At 43.8% G+C, this 20,472-nt stretch overlaps 2 protein-coding genes across 3 annotated transcripts; one reads left to right on the plus strand and one right to left on the minus strand.

Moving 5' to 3' along the window:
- Positions 1-2,705: 2,705 nt before the first annotated feature.
- Positions 2,706-6,288, minus strand: klhl42 (kelch-like family, member 42). The gene is made up of 3 exons (XM_064343283.1): positions 5,522-6,288; positions 5,011-5,204; positions 2,706-4,555 (listed from the first exon to the last, which is right to left on the minus strand). Exons 1-3 carry the CDS (start codon positions 6,286-6,288, stop codon positions 4,107-4,109), a joined length of 1,410 nt encoding a protein of 469 aa, XP_064199353.1. The 3' UTR covers positions 2,706-4,106.
- Positions 6,289-6,345: 57 nt separating this feature from the next.
- Positions 6,346-20,162, plus strand: cwf19l1 (CWF19 like cell cycle control factor 1). Of its 2 annotated transcripts, none has more exons than XM_064343280.1 (14): positions 6,346-6,478; positions 8,232-8,316; positions 8,405-8,489; positions 9,354-9,455; positions 10,081-10,295; positions 10,878-10,993; positions 11,796-11,880; positions 12,026-12,175; positions 12,588-12,708; positions 13,590-13,669; positions 15,856-16,065; positions 17,946-18,065; positions 19,067-19,164; positions 19,534-20,162. In XM_064343280.1, the coding sequence occupies exons 1-14, from the start codon at positions 6,369-6,371 to the stop codon at positions 19,676-19,678; spliced, it is 1,722 nt and encodes a 573-aa protein (XP_064199350.1). In that variant the 5' UTR covers positions 6,346-6,368; the 3' UTR covers positions 19,679-20,162. The 2 variants fall into 2 exon arrangements, with proteins under 2 accessions (XP_064199350.1, XP_064199351.1); XM_064343281.1 differs by lacking the exon at positions 6,346-6,478 and adding an exon at positions 7,441-7,619.
- The last annotated feature ends 310 nt before the right edge of the window (positions 20,163-20,472 follow it).

Consider the following 20,472-nt stretch of genomic DNA (forward strand, 5'->3'; position numbering starts at 1 on the left):
GTTTATGAATTCATACCACCGTTAGTTCTCTGGGCTTTTGTTGTCTTTTATGCACATGGTAATGTATCAGGGCAGTGCCTGTCAGGGGTATAAGGGGGGAAACACTGATTGATCAATGCGATATTTTCCTCATTAATTGTGAGGAGGCAGGAGGGAGGTCGGTAAATGTGTCTGTGCAATCTGTGTATTTTAAGCATTCATTCATATGTTTGTGTTCTTTCTGGTTGATTAAGTGGAGGGATGTCTTGTATTATACAGCGCAACACAATCGTTTCAATTTCTATGCCAATGAAAGTGTTTTGAAATTAAATGAATGGCAAAAAACAGAATGAGAGAGAGAGAAAGAGAGAGTGTCAGTGAGAGAGAGAGAGAAATGACTGCGATAAAAATCAATAAGCTACATGAATAAAATAATAGGCTCTTGCATAATGCATTATACCCTTTGTCTCCCATTTACCATTAGATAAATTGTTTTAATGAATCCTTTGTTGGGAAACATCAAACACTCACAGCAGAGAAACAAGATGGTTCTTTTGTTGTGAATTGCAATTATCTAATTATTGTTGGCAATGTAGGGTAGATGTGGTTTTGAAAATGGTTCTACATCAGAGGAACTCAGCATTTCAAATGCTTTAAGAAGTAAAATGGTTCCCACTGCAAAATGGTCAGGATAAGACATCTGCCGAGCAAATAAAATAAAATGGCAGGAGCATCACTCTCCCTCTGTGTTATGTGAGTATCACTCTTCCTCTGTGTTATGGGTTGTTATAATTTTGTATTCTGCATCACTAGACCACGTGTGCATTGGTTTTAATGCAAAACAGTCGAGACAGAAAGTGCAGGGAAAAATCAAATTTAAATTTGACTGAAATAGGGAAACATCACCATCTTCTGGTCACATCTAGAATCGGTACTTTGTTCCCTTAATCTGTCAACTGTACTGAATTCTTTCCTAGCTTTACTGTCACTCCTTCCTGATTTCTTATATTTTCTTTTATCAACTAATTAACAGCACCTCAGTCCTCATCATCTCTTGTGTCCATCACTTGTAAATAGCCAAATTAATCAATTTAAGACAAAACAACAAGAAAAGTAAGAGGAAAACCCTGATTCACATTTGAGTACTTTGTTAACAGCATTCAGGTATGTTTACCATGTCTGGTGACACAAAGAAAACTGAGAACAGGTTTACCAGTAAGACACAAGCCTACAACATTACTAAAAGACCAAATAACTCTGCCACTTTAAGACCTAATACCCAAAGAACCATCTGTGCACATGGAGTTAGCTGCTAAGCTCAGGGCACTGTGGTGCCTCAGCAAACATTAACAGACAGATAACAGGCCTTTTTTTATTGATGGCTTTCACATGGTAAGGGCACACTGGCAGCCTTTTGTGTCTATTTCCTTCTGTCTTGTACTGATTGTGATTCAAGTTGTACAATAGTGAATCACCCTGCATGACTAAAATGAAACAATACTGTATTTGTTATGCTGTACTTGGTACTGTTTTAGCACTCAGCTGACTGCTATGTAAGAGGGACCAGTGCTGTCCAGCCATATCATTACTTTTCACAAAAGGATCTTGGGAACGCATCCAGTTTCTGCACCCATGATAGTGAGTGGTCCTACCTTGAGCTGAACTCTGTAATGCATATGGGGCCTTTCTGGAAGTCACTGTGGCCCCAGGGCATGACAATCTTATCTCTGTTCCAACTACATTAGATTAAAGCGACTGGAGAAACAGAATCATCACAATTCTGCTGTCATTGAGGTCCCTGTTCTGCTGTGTTTGTAATCCAACCGGCCTGCTAATGTTACAGTTATCTGGCTTCACTTGAGGGTATTAAGGCCCACATAGCTGTTTTGAACACAGATTCTTACTTTAGAAAAATCCAAATCCTTCTCTTGATGTTCATAATATCTCTCATTTCTGCATGTCCACGTACAATAGCCCACTATACATTGTCTGTGAACAATAATATTCCCAAGGACACGGCAAAGTGTATCTGTACTACCCACTGTAAATGAGGGGGAAGATGTTTGGTCGCTGGGCATTAAGAGACCCCCCTTTGAAGGATCTGCCCCTCCGGTGCTCACCTGCTCTCAGCTGGCGGTGAAGATAAGCTTCAGCGGCACCATCCCGAAACCCCAGGAGACAGGGCCAGCTCCTCCCTGTAAGAGCTGTGTCGTGACTGACTGCCTGAGCAGCAGCAGCAGCAGCAGCAGCAGTGTGGAATACTCTCTCTCCTCTTGGCTGCGATCGACCAGGGCAGGTGCACTATCACCAAACACACAGCCTGTGGGCTGACAAAGAGAGACAAGTGCCTTTTCCTGGCCCGATTTTACACAAAAAATAAGAGCTGTCACCTCTCTGAACTGAATGAATACCATTAGATTATATTAATATATTAAAAGACAGACCTGACTGCATATTTCATTCAGACGCAGCTTTTTCTTTTGGATTTGTAAGTTTTGGATTTATAATTCTGAAGCATGATCAAATGCTATCAAGTCTTATTTCAGCCAGTACATATTTACATAGAAACACTGAAGTTCTGAAAGGTACCTTTGAATGAATGACAAATACTGAGAAGGGAACTCTCTCTCTCATAGGCTGGGTTAAGCATTAAACTATAGATTAATTTTCAAAGGCACTCCGTTACTATGATATAACTGATCCATATAAATAAACAGACAGCAGCATCACTTCCCTGAAGAGATTTATTTATTATTCTCATGTCCAAGGCATCGGTGGGAAACTGAACAGCATTAAAGAGGGGCAAATAAAATAACCACCAAGTCACACAAATGAAAACAGCAAAAGAATTTTCTCCCAGTCTCAGAAACAGAAAAGTTATGCTCTCAGAAAGTTTATCACCACAGGAAATATTTATTTTATCCTCTCGAAACAAAAGTTTGTTTACTGTTCTCAAACTTCTCATCAGTAAGGCCCCTATTCATCACTCTCCTCTTCACACTTGTAAAACAGCCGTTTTGGCCAGTAGCTCACAACATAATACTGTTTTCTTAAAGTATAGACTTGTGCGTAATGTTTTGTGCAATATCTTCAGACTTCAAGAAGGATGAAATCAAATGTAGTGCTTAGCCATAATTTCCCTCCAGCTTAATCCTCAGTGCTGACTTTAATCATTTCCTTTATCGAACACTTATCGGTTAAACCATGACTATAATTTTGGTGCTATTCAGCGACTTCCATTCATTCTTGAAATTTCAAGACAGGCTAATGGTCCTTCTGTCCTTTTTAAGGTTTTGACAGCTGGTCTGGGGTGTCTTGTAATGTGCAAGCTAAGAACACTTCATCACCCCTTTCTGGAAAATATGGATGCCAAAGAGAGGCATGTTAGAGTTCGCCAAAAGATCTCACCTCAGAGACTTCAAGACTAAAGGAGATACATACAGAGCCAGCAGGAGTGACCTCATATGTAACAGCAGTATCGTACCTATAGACCTGGCCTCATGGTAAGCTGCTCTACTTTCAAGAATCTCCAGTCCAAAACAGGCCATGTAAAACCAGAGCCTATTCTGGCAAAGTACCTTCTTTTTACAGTATTTTCTCTTGTAAATGTCTGAATTAGCGTTGAAGGTTTGGTTTTTGCAAGGTTGAAAATATACTGTCGGTTTTGTGCAAAACTCATCTCCTCCCCTAGAGGAAAGAGGCCTTTCTCTGCAGTGGCAAATGGAATGCTTTGTGTTATCCCACACAGCGTAGGTGGGTGCGTTTCAAGCAGCAACAGCTCCTAGTGTACGAGCGGTGGGCTCAAAACGCATCTCAGGAGCCTACTTTATGTTAACTATTGAAAGCTCATTGTATTGTTATTCTTAGATTACACTTTCATACAAGCCATTTACAGTACGTATTCCGGGACCCTCTTCTGGTCGGAGCAGCTCAGCTACAGCACCTTGCTGAACAGGTAGATGAGCACTCTGAAACACCCAGCACTCTCTGGTCCCCGGTGCGAGGCTACGACCAGCTGCTCCACGATGTGACCGTCGGGCAAGAACTTCCTGTGGCGCTAGCACTGGCCCTGGCTCGCGTGGCGCACAGCTCTGCTCCTCAGACGAGTCCACAGGCCCCCGGCACGTTCACAGAACGTTGGGGAGGTAGAGGGAGCACAGGAGCATGTTCTGGCCCAGGGCGGGGAAGCGGCGGAAGGCCTCCCAGGCGTCGGAGAAGATGTTGTACTTGAGGAAGACCCGGTGCTCCAGGCTGGTGGGCAGGCTGACGTCGCGGCTCATGATGTAGATGCCGTCGTTGTGCAGCGTGCAGGTCAGGTTGAGGCCAGACTTGGAGGTGTTCTCCTTCAGGTGGAGCCACTCGCCCGTGGTGACGTTGTAGGACTGCACGGTCAGCATGTCCTCCGTCTGGCTGGCCCTTCGCCGCTCCGGCCCCAGCTCGTGCGTGTAGCCGCCCACCAGGTAGATGGTGTCCTCCACGGAGAGCATCTGCTGCTTGCGCACGTGGGCCGAGCAGGAGCTGAACACCATCCAGGCGTCGGAGGAGGGGCAGTAACGCAGCACGCTGGTGTTCCTGTCTGTTTGTGAGGGAGGTGGAGCGGGAGACAGAGTGAAAATAAGGATGCAATAACACATGCTGGTTAAGCTAACTGAGAGCACATTTACAGTTTTACATACTATATTTTTTCATGTTTACAGCCATAAGGGAAATAAGCCATTGATAAAATGCATCTTTATCATTTAATCTTAACCTTTTAGGTTTTATAATTTTACAAGTACTCCAATAGAGTGTTTACCCTCTTGTGGTGCACATTTTCAACTTTCAAATATGTTCAATCAGTCCATCAAAAACCTGGACAATTACCTTCCATCTATGACCTTCAGTATGCACTAATTTTATGTCACTTTGGATAAAAGCGTCTGCCAAATAAATGTAACGTAATGTATTGTCTCAACCATTCTCTGTCATTCACAGTGGTAGAAAGCTCCACCCCCCCCTCCACCCCCACACCAAAGTTGAAAATGCTCTAACCTCTGGCAGTGTACCCGCCCATAACGTAGATCATCCCCTGGCACTCGCAAGCAGAAAACTCTGCCAGTGGGTCTGGGAGCGAGGATACGCAGGTCCACCAGTCCTGCTCCGGACTGTAGCACTCGACTGTGCCCAGACACTGCCCGCCCACCGCATACAGCTTCCCACTCACCGCCAGCAGCTTGAAATTGGACCTGCGGGCAGAACAGGAGGACAGTTATTGGTTATATTAGTGCAGCGGTCACTGCAAATATTTCATGACTGAACCAGTTGAATCACTACTAATTAGGCAACCCACGGCAATTACACAGTAAAAAATGTACTCTACATAAAAGGGGTGTAAGAAAGGATGAATAATTCCTCTCCATCAACAGGATGACTCAGCAGTGATCACACAATAAAGCAGCAGGAGGGAGGGGGATAAAAGATGCTTCAAGCGCTGTTCTACTACCACTGCAATTACTTTCCGCGTCTCTCTCACATAGCCTGCTAATTGGTGATTAAGTCATACCTCTTTTGGTTCAGGGGTGCAACCTGATTCCACTCATTTCGACAGGGGTTGTAACAGTGCGCTGCCGATATCTCCTGACTCGTCATTCTGTAACCTCCAACGATGAACAAGTAATTGTCGAGTACGGCAGACCCGTACCCTCTCACGTTGACCATGTCCGATGGCAGGTTGTTAGCTAGCGGCTTCCAGCGCTGTTCCAACTCTCCGTACCGAAGCATGGACCAGGGTTCGTCCTGGTCTGCTAGGTCCAGACAGGTCCCGATGAAATCTCCAATAGCTACTAGAGTAGCCGTACCTTTCATGCGCATCTCTCTAACGTGGTTGCGGAGGGAAGATGGGAGGCTTCGGAACTCGGATCTCCGTAGCATCGGGTGGTAGTGACAGGTCATGAATTTCAAACAAGCGTTCCTCAGGTCGTGTGTTCCATAAATCTCCGAAAGATTGTACAGTTCCACGCAGTTATCCTGTCTGATTTCCGACAAGAGCAATTTTAAAATTGACGTCACCTGCAAAAAAGATGCCGTCTCGATCAAATCCTCTAATGTCTCATTGACAACCTGCACTTTGGAAGTGTTGATGAACTCCAGGACTAATTCTAGCCCGGGTACACTTAATCCCTGGAGCTGGACCGAATCCTCTCCGGACTCCCGCATTCCAGAACTGTATAGTGCACGGAAGTAGTCGCTCTTTTCAATTAGCTTGCTTTTGCTCACGTTGTAGGTTTTATCATCCATTACGATTGCAATAATCTGTTCTGGTGATGACATTTTTTCTTATTTATTGGTAGTGTGTGCCCTCCCTATTTTTTGCTGTCAGACTCTGCGACAGGGGTAGGGCTGCTGGAGAGATGGGCAGAGTCCCGGTTATCCAAAGTGGATGTACGTGTTCCTCGTTTACATTTTACAAGCGCAGAATAGGGCTGCAAGTCCTCGAAGTCCGAAAACAGGCCTATATAAGGTAATGTTCAGGCCATAGATCCAAGCATGGATAATTTATATCCCAAAAACCTTTCCTGACAACTAGTTCAATTTCTGCGGTGTAAGCAAAAAAATACAAACAAAATAGCTGCTCTCGCTATTTACTGCCTGTTTAGCAGGGTAGCAAGCTAGCCAGCGAGTTTACAACTAAGTTTTGGCACGGCTAATTTTCATCATCCGGGAAATGACTACGATAAAACAACATCATTTTATGTAAGCGGCCGTCTTCAGAACATCATAACATTTCCATTTCTTTCCCAAGATCATCTTCAGCAATTTGAATGCAAATTAGTTCCTATTTTGATCCTCACAGGAGAAACGTCACTTCTTCTTCCGCTTGTACTTTTCCCATAGGATAAGCAAGCATTGGATTTAGCTAGCGTTATATACTTGCTTAATATTACCTAAACCAGCTTTTTCATAACATGATCCTGTTGTACATTAATGCAACTAATTCCTTAGGACTATCCTGACGGAATGTACGAGTATACGGCTCGTAGTAGTGTTTATTAACTTTGGCTGTGTACTACACATTTTATCATTGCTGCGTATTTCGCTTGGATTGCGTAATCTACATTGAAGCTGTGATTTAAAAAAAAAAAACAGATATTATGATAACCATTGCTGTTGGTTGTACCTGATTTAGCTACGAAGTAATTTGCAGCATCCTCCTTCCGATAGCTATTTCCAAGCTTACACCGCAATAGCTAGAGGATTGGCTAAGTATGTCCCATAACGCATGCCATACATTGTGTTCGTTTTGTATGTTCCGAGTTATAACACATTTTGGTTTCTAGCTAAATTTTTTATCACAAATTCATTACCAGCTTACGATTAATATAAAATTGTTTAACATGAATGCAATATATTTTCATAACCTCTTTATCCACATATCTATATTATTTATATGTATGTATACATATTTGGCCCACACAGAATGGCAATGTTTATTTTTTAAGGGGGACATATAATACTGATGGACATGATGCGTTTGTGTTTTTTAAAATTTGAAACGTTAACGTTAGCTGACTGGCTAAATAACATCCCCGTGGAAAACACGTGCAGTTTTACTACAGGTTATTTTAGGTGTTTTACGGAATGGGAGAACAGCCACTGAGAATGTAAGTTGAAATATGCTCATACCACGTGCGATCTTACAATTTAGCCAGTTTGCAACCGAGTGGACAAGCTAGTGGTTAGCTAGACTAGCTAACGTTAGTTAACATTGACTCGTTCGACAATCTTATCAGACATGCTTAGCAGCTAGCTTTACGTTTAACTAGTCTAGCTGCAGGTTGTTGTCAAAACATGTATCGAGCAACTAAGTTTGCAATTAATATTACTGCTCCCTAGTTCGACTATCGTAGTCTAATGTCCATAATTTGCTAGAAGGCTCGTCAAGTTGGTGTTTACTACCATTTGGAAATATGTAGCATAGCCAGCTTGCAAACACAGGTAACTTTTACCCAATTAAACTTGATCGTCTAGTTAAGACTATAAATGTGAAAGGTGAACAATCCATCTCGTATTATAAAACGCTTAACGTGAATTGACCATCTTGGCTAAAATTGAAAGCACGCTTGTGTCTTATGGTACAAATGAGAAGACTTGCCACCGTAGGTAGCTATCGATAGCTGTTCTGATCTGTAGTTCATTCTCTAGCCAGCTGAACCTAGCAACAGCAATGCTGTCCGACTTAGTTTAGTCTTTCATGATCTTTCACTGTATTTCAGACTCGTCTGTGGGGATGCTGATGGCAGGATTAATGTTTTATTCAACCGCGTGAGAACAATTCAGAAAAAGAGCGGACAATTTGATGTGAGTATGCCACGTTCTTGAAGCGACAAAAGATTGAATGGTGTAATTCTTTACGCTCAGCCGTTGATATTTGTTTTCCCTTGTGAAGTTGTTGCTCTGTGTTGGAGATTTCTTCGGTTCTTCGCCCGAAGCACAAGAAGAGTGGGAGGAGTACAAATCAGGTTCAAAAAAAGGTAATGCACCATCTTTTTGTGGTTTTTGTTTAACCTTTATAGCTATATCATGTAAAAACGCATTTACTACTTAACTGGTGCAGATTCTATTGAGTAAAAGGCTTCGACGGGCCTCATTTCAAAATGATTTTAAGTCGGTGGACTATGGAAGGAAGATCAAGTTGTGCTTAAAATGCTCCTATATGTAAAAAAAAAAAAAAAAAACCCCAATACAATAATTAGCAAATATGAGCCATTTTGAGGCTATGTGCAATTATAACCATATCCATACATCTTATACTGACTTATTCCATTTGAAAGTGATTAACCAGCTATAGTGTCTTAGAAGATCCAAAGGTTACATTGTTAACAGGGCAAATTTAATTTTCGAATGTATTGCTGCAACCTTCAGGTTCAGTTTTCCCGCTATTCATTCACTATTGTACATAGTACCTTACACAGTTATTGGCGCATCATTTTAAGGTAAGCACACTATTTGGTGTTGGTGTTTAATGGTTTTTAAAAAGTCTCTATCCCCACCTTCTGATAACATTCAGATGCAGGGCTGTTTATCCGCTTTAGCTTGTTAGCAGATTTATCATGACCTAAAGAGGTTATATTGTTGCAGCTATGATTGTATAACAGAGTGATCCAAATGACTCAATTCCCATATGGTATTTCCAAGATATTTTAAAGTAGCTAAATAACTATCGTCTTTGTCCACAGTCTTACAGAACCATTGATGGACAAATCTGTCAAGTGAATTCTGAACGGAGTAATTGCATTAATTGTTTGGGTGAACTTTCACTTTAATGTCATGTGTAACAACAAGATGCCCAGCTTCATATCTGATTCTCACCACTCATTCTGCTCTGAAAATTTCAGCACCCATCCATACATACATTCTGGGTGCAGCCTCCCATGATACAGTGAAGTATTTCTCCAGTTCAGATGGATGCGAGCTTGCTGAAAACATCACCTATTTGGGTACGTGATTTTGTTTACGCGATAACGAATAATGTTAGGAAGGGTATGTTTCCTGATAGTGGATTACGCACTTCATTTTCACTGCCTTCTTTGGTTGTATTTTTATATACTCCCACAAATGCGCGCATACACTCATCCTCTTAAGCTACTGATATAGTCCATGGATGAGTCTATTGTGACTGCGCTGGGTGATGCATGTTTGGCTGTAGCCTCACTCATGGATGGGACGGTTTTGGTCAGCCAGGGTCACATCATCCCATTGTGCCTTAGAGACACTCGCTAGTCAGTTGGGCACTCGCTGGTCTGCGCGTGTCAGACTTGCAGTCTGAGGTATGATAAGTGCTTGCAATTGCATGCTTCAGAGGAGAGCACGCACTTGTATGCGCTCTCAAAAGTTGACAGCAGCATCTGCAGCAGTGAGGCCTGATCTGTATATTCCTTTGAGCTTTTCAAATTGCTGGGGTAGCATAGCAGGAAGTTCGTAAATTCTGGTATGAATTGGCAAAGCCAAGGGCATGTCAGTGTATGCTGCTTCGATTTAACCATTAAAAGACCTAGAGTGCAGTGGGTGTTGTCTTTTCCCTACATCGCAAGGTGTATATGCGTATGTGTGCGTGCATTTCAGGACGCCGAGGCATCTTCACCGGGGTGTCGGGACTTCAGATTGCCTACGTGAGTGGCAGGGAGGCCCAGGCCGAGCCTGCGCCGGCCCACTGCTTCACGCCCAAAGATCTGAGTGCCCTGGCGGCGCCCCTGGTATCCAACTCCAAGTTCAGGGGCGTGGACATCCTGCTGACCTCACAGTGGCCCCGGGGAGTCTGGCAGTACGGCAACAGCCCAGTAAATATGCTCCTCTTCCTTTCCTCACACCCTCATCTAAATCATCCAGTGAATAGAGCCAGCCTTTGTCCCCAGTGTTTTCAGTGCTGGAGTTTCCAGTCATATTCCTTGGCTGGTCCCATGGCTGCAGTGTTTTGATTTGGTTCTTTAGGGTGCAGATTGGTCTCCTCATGAAGTGCATGCTGCCACCCACCATTGTTTCACTGTACTTAGTCTCCCAGCTGAACTGTGCTGAGCTGCTAGTATATCTGTGGGCTGTTTTTGCAGAATTGGGATTTCTTCAGTTTGCCGTTCTTGAACTAATAACACATTGTTTAACTGCCCTTATTTTGACTATTACAAGTGATACACATGACTATGCTGGCTTTCCTTAGAGTTTTGTGATGCTTTTTCAAATTATGCAGTCATGAATGTACATTGAGCTCTTGAGAGCTGTAAAAATCTCTTCATTTTGTCTGACTACTTACTTTTATCAAGGAGAAATGTGATGAGGAAATGATGTCTCATTTTGGCACTGACCAAGGTACCAATTACAGGTCTGTTTAGACTGTGTTGTTGTACTTGGTATTTTTCTCATTGCAGGACATAAATACTAAGTTCTGTGGCACTGCCTCTATTGCAAGCCTGGCAGAGAAGCTGAAGCCTCGTTATCATTTTACTGGCTTGGAAGGGACTTACTATGAGCGGCTGCCGTACAGGTAATGCGTGTGGCTCACCATGCACACTGTGTTCCTATGCTAGCTAGCCTCAGTCCTGGGGATTCCCCCTGTTTTGAGCTGTGTGTCTTGCAATGGTTTGCTTAAAATATCCCCATTTAATGGAAATTCAGTTGAATTACAAGCATGAATTTAGCATTTGTCCATCTCATGTGCAGTGCACTTTTGCACCACAGGCACAGATAATCGTCAGCGTCCTATTTAATGAGAATTCGGTAGAAATCAAACCTGCTGCATACACAGTGCATTTTCCCATCAGAGGGAATACATAATTCAACATTCTTGTTTCTTGTTGTTTCGTGAAATAATCACTTGTTAAAAGTAAACATTTAAAGTTCAACTCAAAACTAAATGGTCAGTTTCTGATTTCTTTTAGTAGGTTATGTAATCATGTGTGCTTATGATAAGGTAAAAGGTTAATGTTTCTATATGCATATGGAATTGTAAATGCAGCCTGAGCAAATAGCCCCCACAATTTCTGTTTTTTTCCTGTTAAATCCCATGGAAAGTTACCACCCCTGAATCTTCCTGAAATTTTGAAACCCTACTTGTATCTAAACTTTTTTGTTTTCCTCAAGCGGGTGTTTTGTTACAGTTTACTGGGTCTCGTTATTTTGTTTTAATGGGATGCATATTAGATATTTATTCTGTACCTCATTTCTGACATCATTCCATTCTGACAATAGCCATGACCTTGTGGACAACTGAGTCTTTCCCTTGGTGTCCTTCAGTTTTATTAATAAGCCTTTCTCCTTTTGTTGGGTTGTGGTGCGTGGTATGGCAGGAATCACATGGTACTGCAGGAGAACGCGCAACACGTCAGTAGATTCATAGCCCTGGCCAACGTCAACAATCCTGCCAAGAAGAAGGTAAACGCTGTCATTTCCACAGCAGCACCACATCCAATTTTGTGTGTGTGTGCGCGCGCGTGCATGTGAACGTGACACTTACTGTATCTTTTATCTGTTTAAGTATTTGTAATTAAATATTTAGACGTTTCTCTTCCCTCTCCAGTACTTGTATGCATTCAGTATAGTCCCAATGAAAACCATGGACCCCACAGAGCTTGTGAAACAGCCACAAGATGTCACTGAAAACCCATACAGGAAGAGTCTGAAAGAAAGCAAGAAAGAGAAGCCTGCCTCTACAGCAGATTTTGGGGAGGTACGTGTGCACTATTCAAACACTGTCACCTCAAATATACCCTTTTAAAGAACAGCTGGTGTGTGTTTTTATTGCTCTTTGTTTTGTTTTCATTACTTTTATTGAAGTAATATTTTGGAGTGACGGAGTAACATTCTGTATGCTAGCCAGTATTTGCCACATTTGGCAGTAGGATCTGCGGTTAGATCAGCATTTAATGCCTCCCCATGGGGTCCCTGCATTCAGATGTGACAATAACTGGAGCCATCCAGATGGAGCTGCTGTGATGCCAAGTCTCATCCTAGACTGTGTGCGTGTGTGTGTGTTCACGTGTGTGTGTGTGTACCTGTGCGTGTGTGTGCATATGTGTGTGTGTGCACACGTGCTTGTGTGTATGTATGTGCATGCATGTGCGTGTGTGTGCATTCTGCAGGAGGAGCCAGCTGCTCAGTTCTTCTTCGACCTGAAGAAGAAGGAGCCGCACCAGGGCCAGTTCAGGAAGAGGCAGTCTGACGGGGACAGACACACCCAGCCCAAACAGCCTCGCAGGCCACGTGAGTCAGAACCCACCACACGCACTGTTCTGTTTACTTTGACCTTCACTCACACAGATTAGACAGCAGAGAGAACGCTTTGATTTCCATGCTATCTTGTAAATGCTGGTAATTGCTATCGGGTGAAAATCTGTTTATCTAGCCAAGCGTGACAGTGTCAGAGCATTGTTATTCTTTTTTTGCTGATAATTAAATGTTCAAATGTACATTTTGGCATGCTGCTTAAAGAGAACCCCCCCCCCCCCCCAAACAATTTTTGTCCTTATCATTGCTGATGTATTCCCCCAAACCGTAAACAACAAAGCTTTTAGTGAGTAAGAGGGGGCTTTTCCAGATGCTTTCCTTTGTGATGAATCATTGCGATGTTCAGCTCTTTTCCCATAAATTCCCTGAACAATATTGATGGCTTTTCAGGGCGGTTGGTTTTTATACTGTACTGACCTGAGAGTATGTTTTTTGACATGATTACTTGGGTTGTTCTATGAGAGAAGCTTACCAAGTAAAAAGGCTGTGTTTATAAATATGCCCTAGAAAGGCCTGGTCCCTGGTGTCTGCACAGGATGTGTAAACACTCACTTGGGTCTGTGCCTTTCCAGATATATAACACATCCCTAAATGGATTGGCTTGTTGGGTGTTATTTAAAAGCACAAATTAAGCCTTTATTGACCATTAAGTGATTCCTTTGGCTGGGAAAAATGACTGCACTCACCCAAAATAATTCGCTGCTACTTTTTTTTCTTTTGTAAATTTGAGGATTACAGTTTTCTGGTATTGAAACTAAAGTCTCTTTTATAGAGTAACCACCCTTAAGCGTACTGTCAGTTTGCCTGACATGCATCACTGTTGTATGACCCTTACTAGCCTCTGCCTCCTCCCCCAGCCCAGCCCACTGGACCCTGCTGGTTCTGTCTGGCCAGCCCAGAGGTGGAGAAGCACCTGGTGATCAGCATCGGGACCCACGTGAGTTCATTACATTTATCTGGCAGGCGCTTTTATCCAAAGCAACGTACAATAAGTGCATACCGAAGGTCATTGGAACAACTACAGAACACAGGTCTGATAAAGTAGAATGCTCATTATGTAACAGTTATTCATAGCCATGAACACATTAAGTACACTTCACACTGTAAGCATAGACTGGGTCAAAGAGTAGTGTTAAGTCAAACTAGGAGGCATGACAACAAGCTACAACATCAAGATAATGATACAAGTGCAATATAAGTTCTGGATGGAGGTACATGTAATGTGAAAGTGGTGCTGGAGGTACAGGAGTTCATGACAAGCACTCCTCTTCGAAGCAGGTGTGGTTTTGTTGTTGACTTTTGGGGGCACTTGTCCATAGTAATACGGCAGATATGGATCACTGGATCACTCCTTGGTTTTTCCGAGCTTCGCTGTGGCCCCCTCTAACGTCTCGTCGACGTAACAAGCTCTTCCGCATTTAATTTGACGTAATTACCACACAATGTATTTTTTAATTCATTTAGGATTATCTGAGAAACGCGGCTGTCATTCCTAGCCGGAGGCCTGATTTATGTTCTCGCCCCGTGGAAAGCGGCTCGCGATAAGAGCGCTAAACTGTCCCTAATTTGCAGAAAGTGAGCGCGGGTTCCCCCTGGGCCCGTTAGCGAGCGCGGCAGCGGGGGCTGTTATCGGCGCTTCGCAGAAGCCACTTTGAAGCGGCCTTGAAGTGTGAGGTGCTTCTTAATGAGCGACGCATGACTGGAAGCTCGCCGCGGATGACTCACCGGAGGAGGGTTTCCCAGAACCCACTTTGTTTTGGGAAGCGAGCGAGCGCTTGATTAGCTCCGCTCACGCCATGTGAACAGTCTCGCGTTCAGAGCAGCGGCAGCACGTTAGACGAGCAGGTTTGGAGTCCCTCGGTATCGCTGCCGCCAGCTGTTCGGTGCTGAAAGCAACCGAATTGGCTTTAATAAGTTGTTAATGTGCAGAAAAGTTGCCAGGTTCAGGCTGCGTGTTATGCGGAGGGAAATGTTCCTTCTGTTCCTGGGAACCACGATTAGTTGAAAGCGTAGATTGTTTGTATAAATTATCCTACGTCTGATGGCGAAATCTTTATAGCTGGCAGCGCTGCTCGGGCTACACTCGTTTATCCTTTCTTTTAAGCGTCGGAGTCTGTTTTTCCGCGGTTGAGCTTCAGGCCCCTGCAGCGTTGCTCCAGGCAGGGTCAAGTGCAGCGGCTTTGTTTAATTTCTCACGAGGAATTAATCCTAATCCTCTGTGCACCTGGCCTACCTGCAGCTTTAGATAAAGCCATTCCATTTCAGCGCGCCTCTCTTCCTCTGGCTGCATTCCGCCCATCTACCCTGTTGGGACTCTGTGGTGTGTGTGTCTGTGTGTGTGTTGCCCTCCCCGGTTTTGAATGATGTCTTATCTAGATTAATAGCTAATTTAGTGGAAATGTCCATCAAAGGTTGAAGGTAACCCTCATGTTTCACAAGTGCCAAAAAGCTAAGTTGTAGCCAAAAGCTACTTGCTCTAGACAATAATATTTGCTTTATTTATCAGTGAATCCACAGTGCACTGCAGTAAACATGCTTTTGCTTACACAATTTCTTCCTATAGATGTACTCCCATGAAAACATATGCAAATTGAACAACCATGAAATAACAGCTGGGTTGATTTATTGTTGTCTTTTAGGCATTAATTATCTTGACCAATCTTTGGCTATTTAAATTGATGTAGTAACCTACACCAGAACAGACTCAGGAACCCCAAAAGTTGAGACTGCAACAGCAGTCATTGACAGTCTATTAATGTGCATAGATGGAGAGTATCTCATGGGCAGTTGAAGAGAAACCTGAAGAGACTTCCTGATACATTCATCTTTTATTTGCAACAATCAGAAATCCCACACATTGGTCACACCCAAAGAACGTATCGACCAGTTACTTCTCACCATGTTACTTCTCACAACTGTCCGATGACCTCTTCTGGCCTTGAAGTGACTGCGCCTGTCTGCTCAATTAGTCATGGGATCAGAGTGAATGACTAATAGCAAAGCATAGGTCATGACTCCCCTGGCCATCTTACACCACATCACACTGATCCTGAAAAGTGTTGAGGCCATTTTAACCTAACGGGCTGTGCAATCCTGACTCCTTCGCTCTCTCTTTCTCCTCAGTGCTACATGGCCCTGGCCAAAGGCTGCCTGACCCCAGACCACGTGCTGCTGCTGCCCATTGGACACTACCAGTCTGTAGTGGACCTGTCGTCAGAGGTGGTGGAGGAGCTGAACCGGTATAAGACTACCATCAAGGACTTCTACAAGAGCCGAGGCTGCCGCTGTGTACTGTTTGAGAGGAACTACCGCAGCCAGCACTTGCAGCTACAGGTACTGTATGATAGATATACTGCAGTACAGACTGCCTCTCCCTGTAGCCAGCACTTGCAGCTACAGGTACAGTACCACATGTATGCATTACGTCAGATCATGTATAGTATGTACACTACATTTCCAAAAGTATGTGGACACCTGAACATCACAACCCTATATACTTGTTGAACATCTCATTCCAAAACCGTAGGCATTACTATGGCATTGGACCCCCTTTGCTGCAGTGACAGCCTCCAATCTTCTGGGAAGGCATTCCAGTAGAACTTGGCTGCGGGGATTTGCTTTCGTTCAGCCAAAAGAACATAAGTGAGGTTAGGCACTGATGTTGTGCAGAAGGCCTGGCTCGCAGTTAGCATTCCAATTTGTCCCCAAGGTGTTTGAAGGGGTAGAGGTCAGGGCACTGTGCAGGCCAATCTTCCCCACCAAACTCAGCAGGCCATTTCTTTATGGACTCGCTATGTGTACAGGGGAATTGTCATGCTGCAACAGGAAAGGGCCTTCCGAAAACTGTTGCCACAAAGCTGGAAGCACGCAATTCTCTAGAATGTCATTGTCTGCTGTAGCATACTGTAGACTTACGTTCACTGGAACTAAGGGCCTAGCCCAAACCATGAAAAGCAGAAGCTCTTAAGGAACAGCTATTGCAATAATGTTGTTTCCAGAGGTAGTTTGGAAATCCGTAGTGGGTGTTGCAACCAAGGACAGAAGATTTTTACTCACTACACGTTTCTGCACTCGATGGTCCCATTCACTTACAGTTGACTGGGTCAGCTTTAGCAGGGCAGAAATTTGATGAACTGACGTGTTTGAAAAGTGCCATCCTATGACAGTGCTACATTGAAAGCAACTGAGCTCTTCAGTATGACCCATTCTTCCAATGTTTGTCAATTGAGATTGTATGCTTGATTTTATGCATCTGTTAGCAATGGCTGTGCCTGAAATAGCTGAAACCACTAATTAGAAGGGGTGTCCACATACTTTTGGAAATGTAGTGTACCTGCAGCTTACATGTACTGTACTGCACATGCAGTTCAGGACGGACGATGTGCCTCTTCCTGTAGCCAGAACCTGCAGCTAAGAGTACTACACAGTTCTCCTGCTACTGGACACAGTGTCCCTGTTCTGTCTTTACTGATTAACTCTGCATGGCTCTCCATTTGTTTCATGTCTGTGTTTTGGAAAGATTTAGGATTGCTGCATTGTATTATTAATGTTGTAATACTGCCTTTCTTTGTCTAGTACTTCCTGCTGCTTTCTTACCTGTCTTGTTTTTTGTGATGATGATGATGGATGTGTTTTTCTGTTATGATTGCTTGAATCCGTGAGAGAGTTTATAAATGAGAACAGGCCATCCGGCCCATATAGGCTCCTCCCCTTGGCTCCTATCTAGAAAGCGTTTTTTAACTGTCTAGGCTGGCTCAGAACTTGTGGCTGTGTCAGTGTGGTGTAGCAATGCGTGGCTGTGTCAATGTAGTGTAGCAGTGTGTAGCTGTGGCCGCTGCTCAGCAGGGCTGGCTCTAACAGACTCTGGGTCAGCCCAGCAGTACCACACAGAGAAGCTGAGGTGAGTCCGGGGGAGCTGGGAGAGGCTGTGGAGATTTTGGGCCTTCCTCCTCCCCGGGCCCATCCCCATAGTCATATCAGTTTAAGTCCGAGAGGGCAAGACTGTCTGTCTGTCCACCATGACGAGGAAATGGATCTGAGGGACGTGTCTCCTCCCAGTGATGACCATCACCAGTAAAGACTCTTAGACTCTGGAGACCCCTCCAGACCACTGTTGACCACCTTGGACATTTACAGCGGATATGTGTTAGGAGTGCATCGGTCCTCTTTTGACATCTTTCTGTCTGTGTGTGTGTTTCCCAACCCACCCCAAGGTTGTCCCAGTGCCTGCAGATAAATGCACCACAGAGGACATCAAGGAGGCCTTTGTGATCCAGGCCCAGGAACAACAGATGGAACTCCTGGAGATCCCAGAGCATTCGGACCTCAAGCAGGTATCCGTCCTCCCCAACTGTCCCCATCCCGATTGCATTTAACATTTTAAACCCCGATCCCCTTAAAGCACTTCGTGTGGACGTGTCATTCGGTTTGTTCAGCCGAGGGAACCCTTATGCAACGTTTTTTAAGATTTAGCATTCTGTCCTTCACCTCGCTCCGTGTTTTGCTTACTGCGCCCACCTCTCGCCTCAGTTCCTTCCCCTGTCTTTCACACTCATCAACGCCCCTTTTGTTTCCAGCATTCCATTCTTATCACTGTTTATATTAATAGCTTCGGCATTCCCGCCACTTGTCTTCCTGTTAATTGTGACATAAATTATATCTCCAGCCTGGAGGCATTGTGCTCGTGCATTTCATAGACGCTGAGTAATTAAATTGATAATTAAAATACAACTTGCTCGGCTTAAACTCCCAGGCCCCTGAAGTAATAGTATACTAAAATTGCTTTTTTAATCAAACAAAACAGAAATAAAGCAAGTAGGATAATGGTGAAAATCATTCTGGGAGACTTTTCTGAACGTTGTGCTAGTGTGCACAGCCTTTCCCTCTGTGATTCAGTATGAGATGTAAAGGATGACTAATACTTTCTTTTATAGGGTTTTGTAGCGTATTGTAAATGGCTGAACAATGTTTTAAACAGCCTTCCTGCAGTACAAAAGCCCAGAAAAGCAGCACTGATTCCCTGAAGTCACGCTGCCCCATTCTTGGTGTAAGAGCCTGTCATTTAAAAGTACAGGCATGTTTTCTCTTGTATCTTTTATTCATGTATTACTGCATCCCACTGCTGTCAAAGGGTTCCACCTGATTGCCCCTGCATTGGGTTTTTTTGAGTTCCTTCTGGAACATATCCAGCTATGTGTAACGGCCAGATTATAAATGCCTTTGTGATAAAATTAAACTTGATTGATTGATTGATGGATGGATGGATGTGGTGCGTAGTGGTGTAGACACCCAAAACATGAGAATGAGGTTCACACCCCCTGCCTTTTGCCTCCAGATTGCTCAGCCTGGGACTCCATACTTCTACGTAGAGCTGGACACTGGAGAGAAGCTCTTTCACAGGATCAAGAAGAACTTCCCCCTGCAGTTTGGAAGGTATGGGCCTCCGGTGGGATGTCATACTGCCACAAGGCTACTGTGTGTACTGCTCTCAATTGGTGAATTAGGATTATGATTTGTGTTGGATGGTATTTTTTATGAAGATGATAAAATTATTCATTATGGGTGATTTGCTATACTGCAGTGCATTTTATAAATGCGCCTTTGTACTGTGTACCTCTAATATACCAATTAGTGGCGTTAACACCAGGGTAATGGGCAGAACAAGAGTGTATATAACAGCAATAGATTTTTCACACCCCAGCCATAGACATGAATGTCAGCGTGACACGTGCACACTCAGAACCCCATGGTGCTGGTGGTGCCCCAGCACACTCAATCACACTGCCTGTGTGCCCCCTCCAGGGAGGTGTTGGCCAGCGAGGCCGTCCTGAACATCCCAACGCGCGCGGACTGGAGGGAGTGCAAGTACAGCCGGGAGGAGGAGGAGTCCCTCACCAAGAAGGTCCGAGAGGCCTTTGAGCCCTTTGACTTCACCATGCAGGACTGAAGGAGGGAGCGGTCTGTGAAAGAGGGAGCGGTCTGTGAAAGAGAGGCTGTCTGAGGGCAGGGCGGAAGGAATGCTGTACCACGCTGGGTGGGAACTCGGTTCACAAGGTCAAGACTCTTGTTCTCTGAAGCTCTCTTCAGTCATTTCACCAGACCGTGATAACGGTATAAAACAGGAATTTTTACCTTCCTTTTGTATTAGGGGATTTCATGTTTTTCTTGTTTAAATGGAGGCCTCGGCACACCATTGAGCCTGTGTCTTCTTGCTGGTTAAGCAAGCTTGACTACTAGTGGTCGCTGGCGTGGTCAGATTTTTAGGTAACAATTGCCCTCTGATTGTGAGCACCATGGCAACAAAACCAGTTGTCAGCAATTCTGCATTCTAATATAGGCAAAATGTTGTGTACATAAAATGTCCTCTTTTCTATTGTCTTTATTTTACATGCAGTCCCTGATTAAAAGCTGATTTTATGTTTGGTTTACAAGTATGCATTATGTACTTCCATAAATGACATTTAGCTCTTCTTTTAAGTTTTATTTATGGTCTGAACTTGGATATGAACACTGTCTGGTAATGCTTGCTGATATGTTCTATTGGATACCTTTTAAACCAGGTAAGGCATAACAAAATTGAACATGTCAGTTTCTTTATGCTGATAAGTGAATTATCCGGTAGGACCAATATGGCTTTTCATGAGTGTGTACCCCTGCAGAAATGTGACATGAATTGGCTGAGGGCTTAAGCTATTTAACTTTATTTAGCCAGGGAGCGCAACTGGCAACCAAGTTTTCTAG

Source organism: Anguilla rostrata, chromosome 7, assembly GCF_018555375.3.
Source record: "Anguilla rostrata isolate EN2019 chromosome 7, ASM1855537v3, whole genome shotgun sequence".
NCBI lineage: Eukaryota > Metazoa > Chordata > Actinopteri > Anguilliformes > Anguillidae > Anguilla > Anguilla rostrata.

Coding starts and splice junctions, on each gene's coding strand:
- klhl42 (XM_064343283.1), bottom strand. CDS start 6,288: ATGTCATCACCAGAACAGATTATTGCAATCGTAATGGATGATAAAACC. Junction 5,205..5,521: donor GCACCCCTGAACCAAAAGAG/GTATGACTTAAT, acceptor TTCTGCCCGCAG/GTCCAATTTCAAGCTGCTGG. Junction 4,556..5,010: donor GGGCGGGTACACTGCCAGAG/GTTAGAGCATTT, acceptor CCTCACAAACAG/ACAGGAACACCAGCGTGCTG.
- cwf19l1 (XM_064343280.1), top strand. CDS start 6,369: ATGGGCAGAGTCCCGGTTATCCAAAGTGGATGTACGTGTTCCTCGTTT. Junction 11,881..12,025: donor ACAATCCTGCCAAGAAGAAG/GTAAACGCTGTC, acceptor TTCCCTCTCCAG/TACTTGTATGCATTCAGTAT. Junction 18,066..19,066: donor AGCATTCGGACCTCAAGCAG/GTATCCGTCCTC, acceptor TTTTGCCTCCAG/ATTGCTCAGCCTGGGACTCC.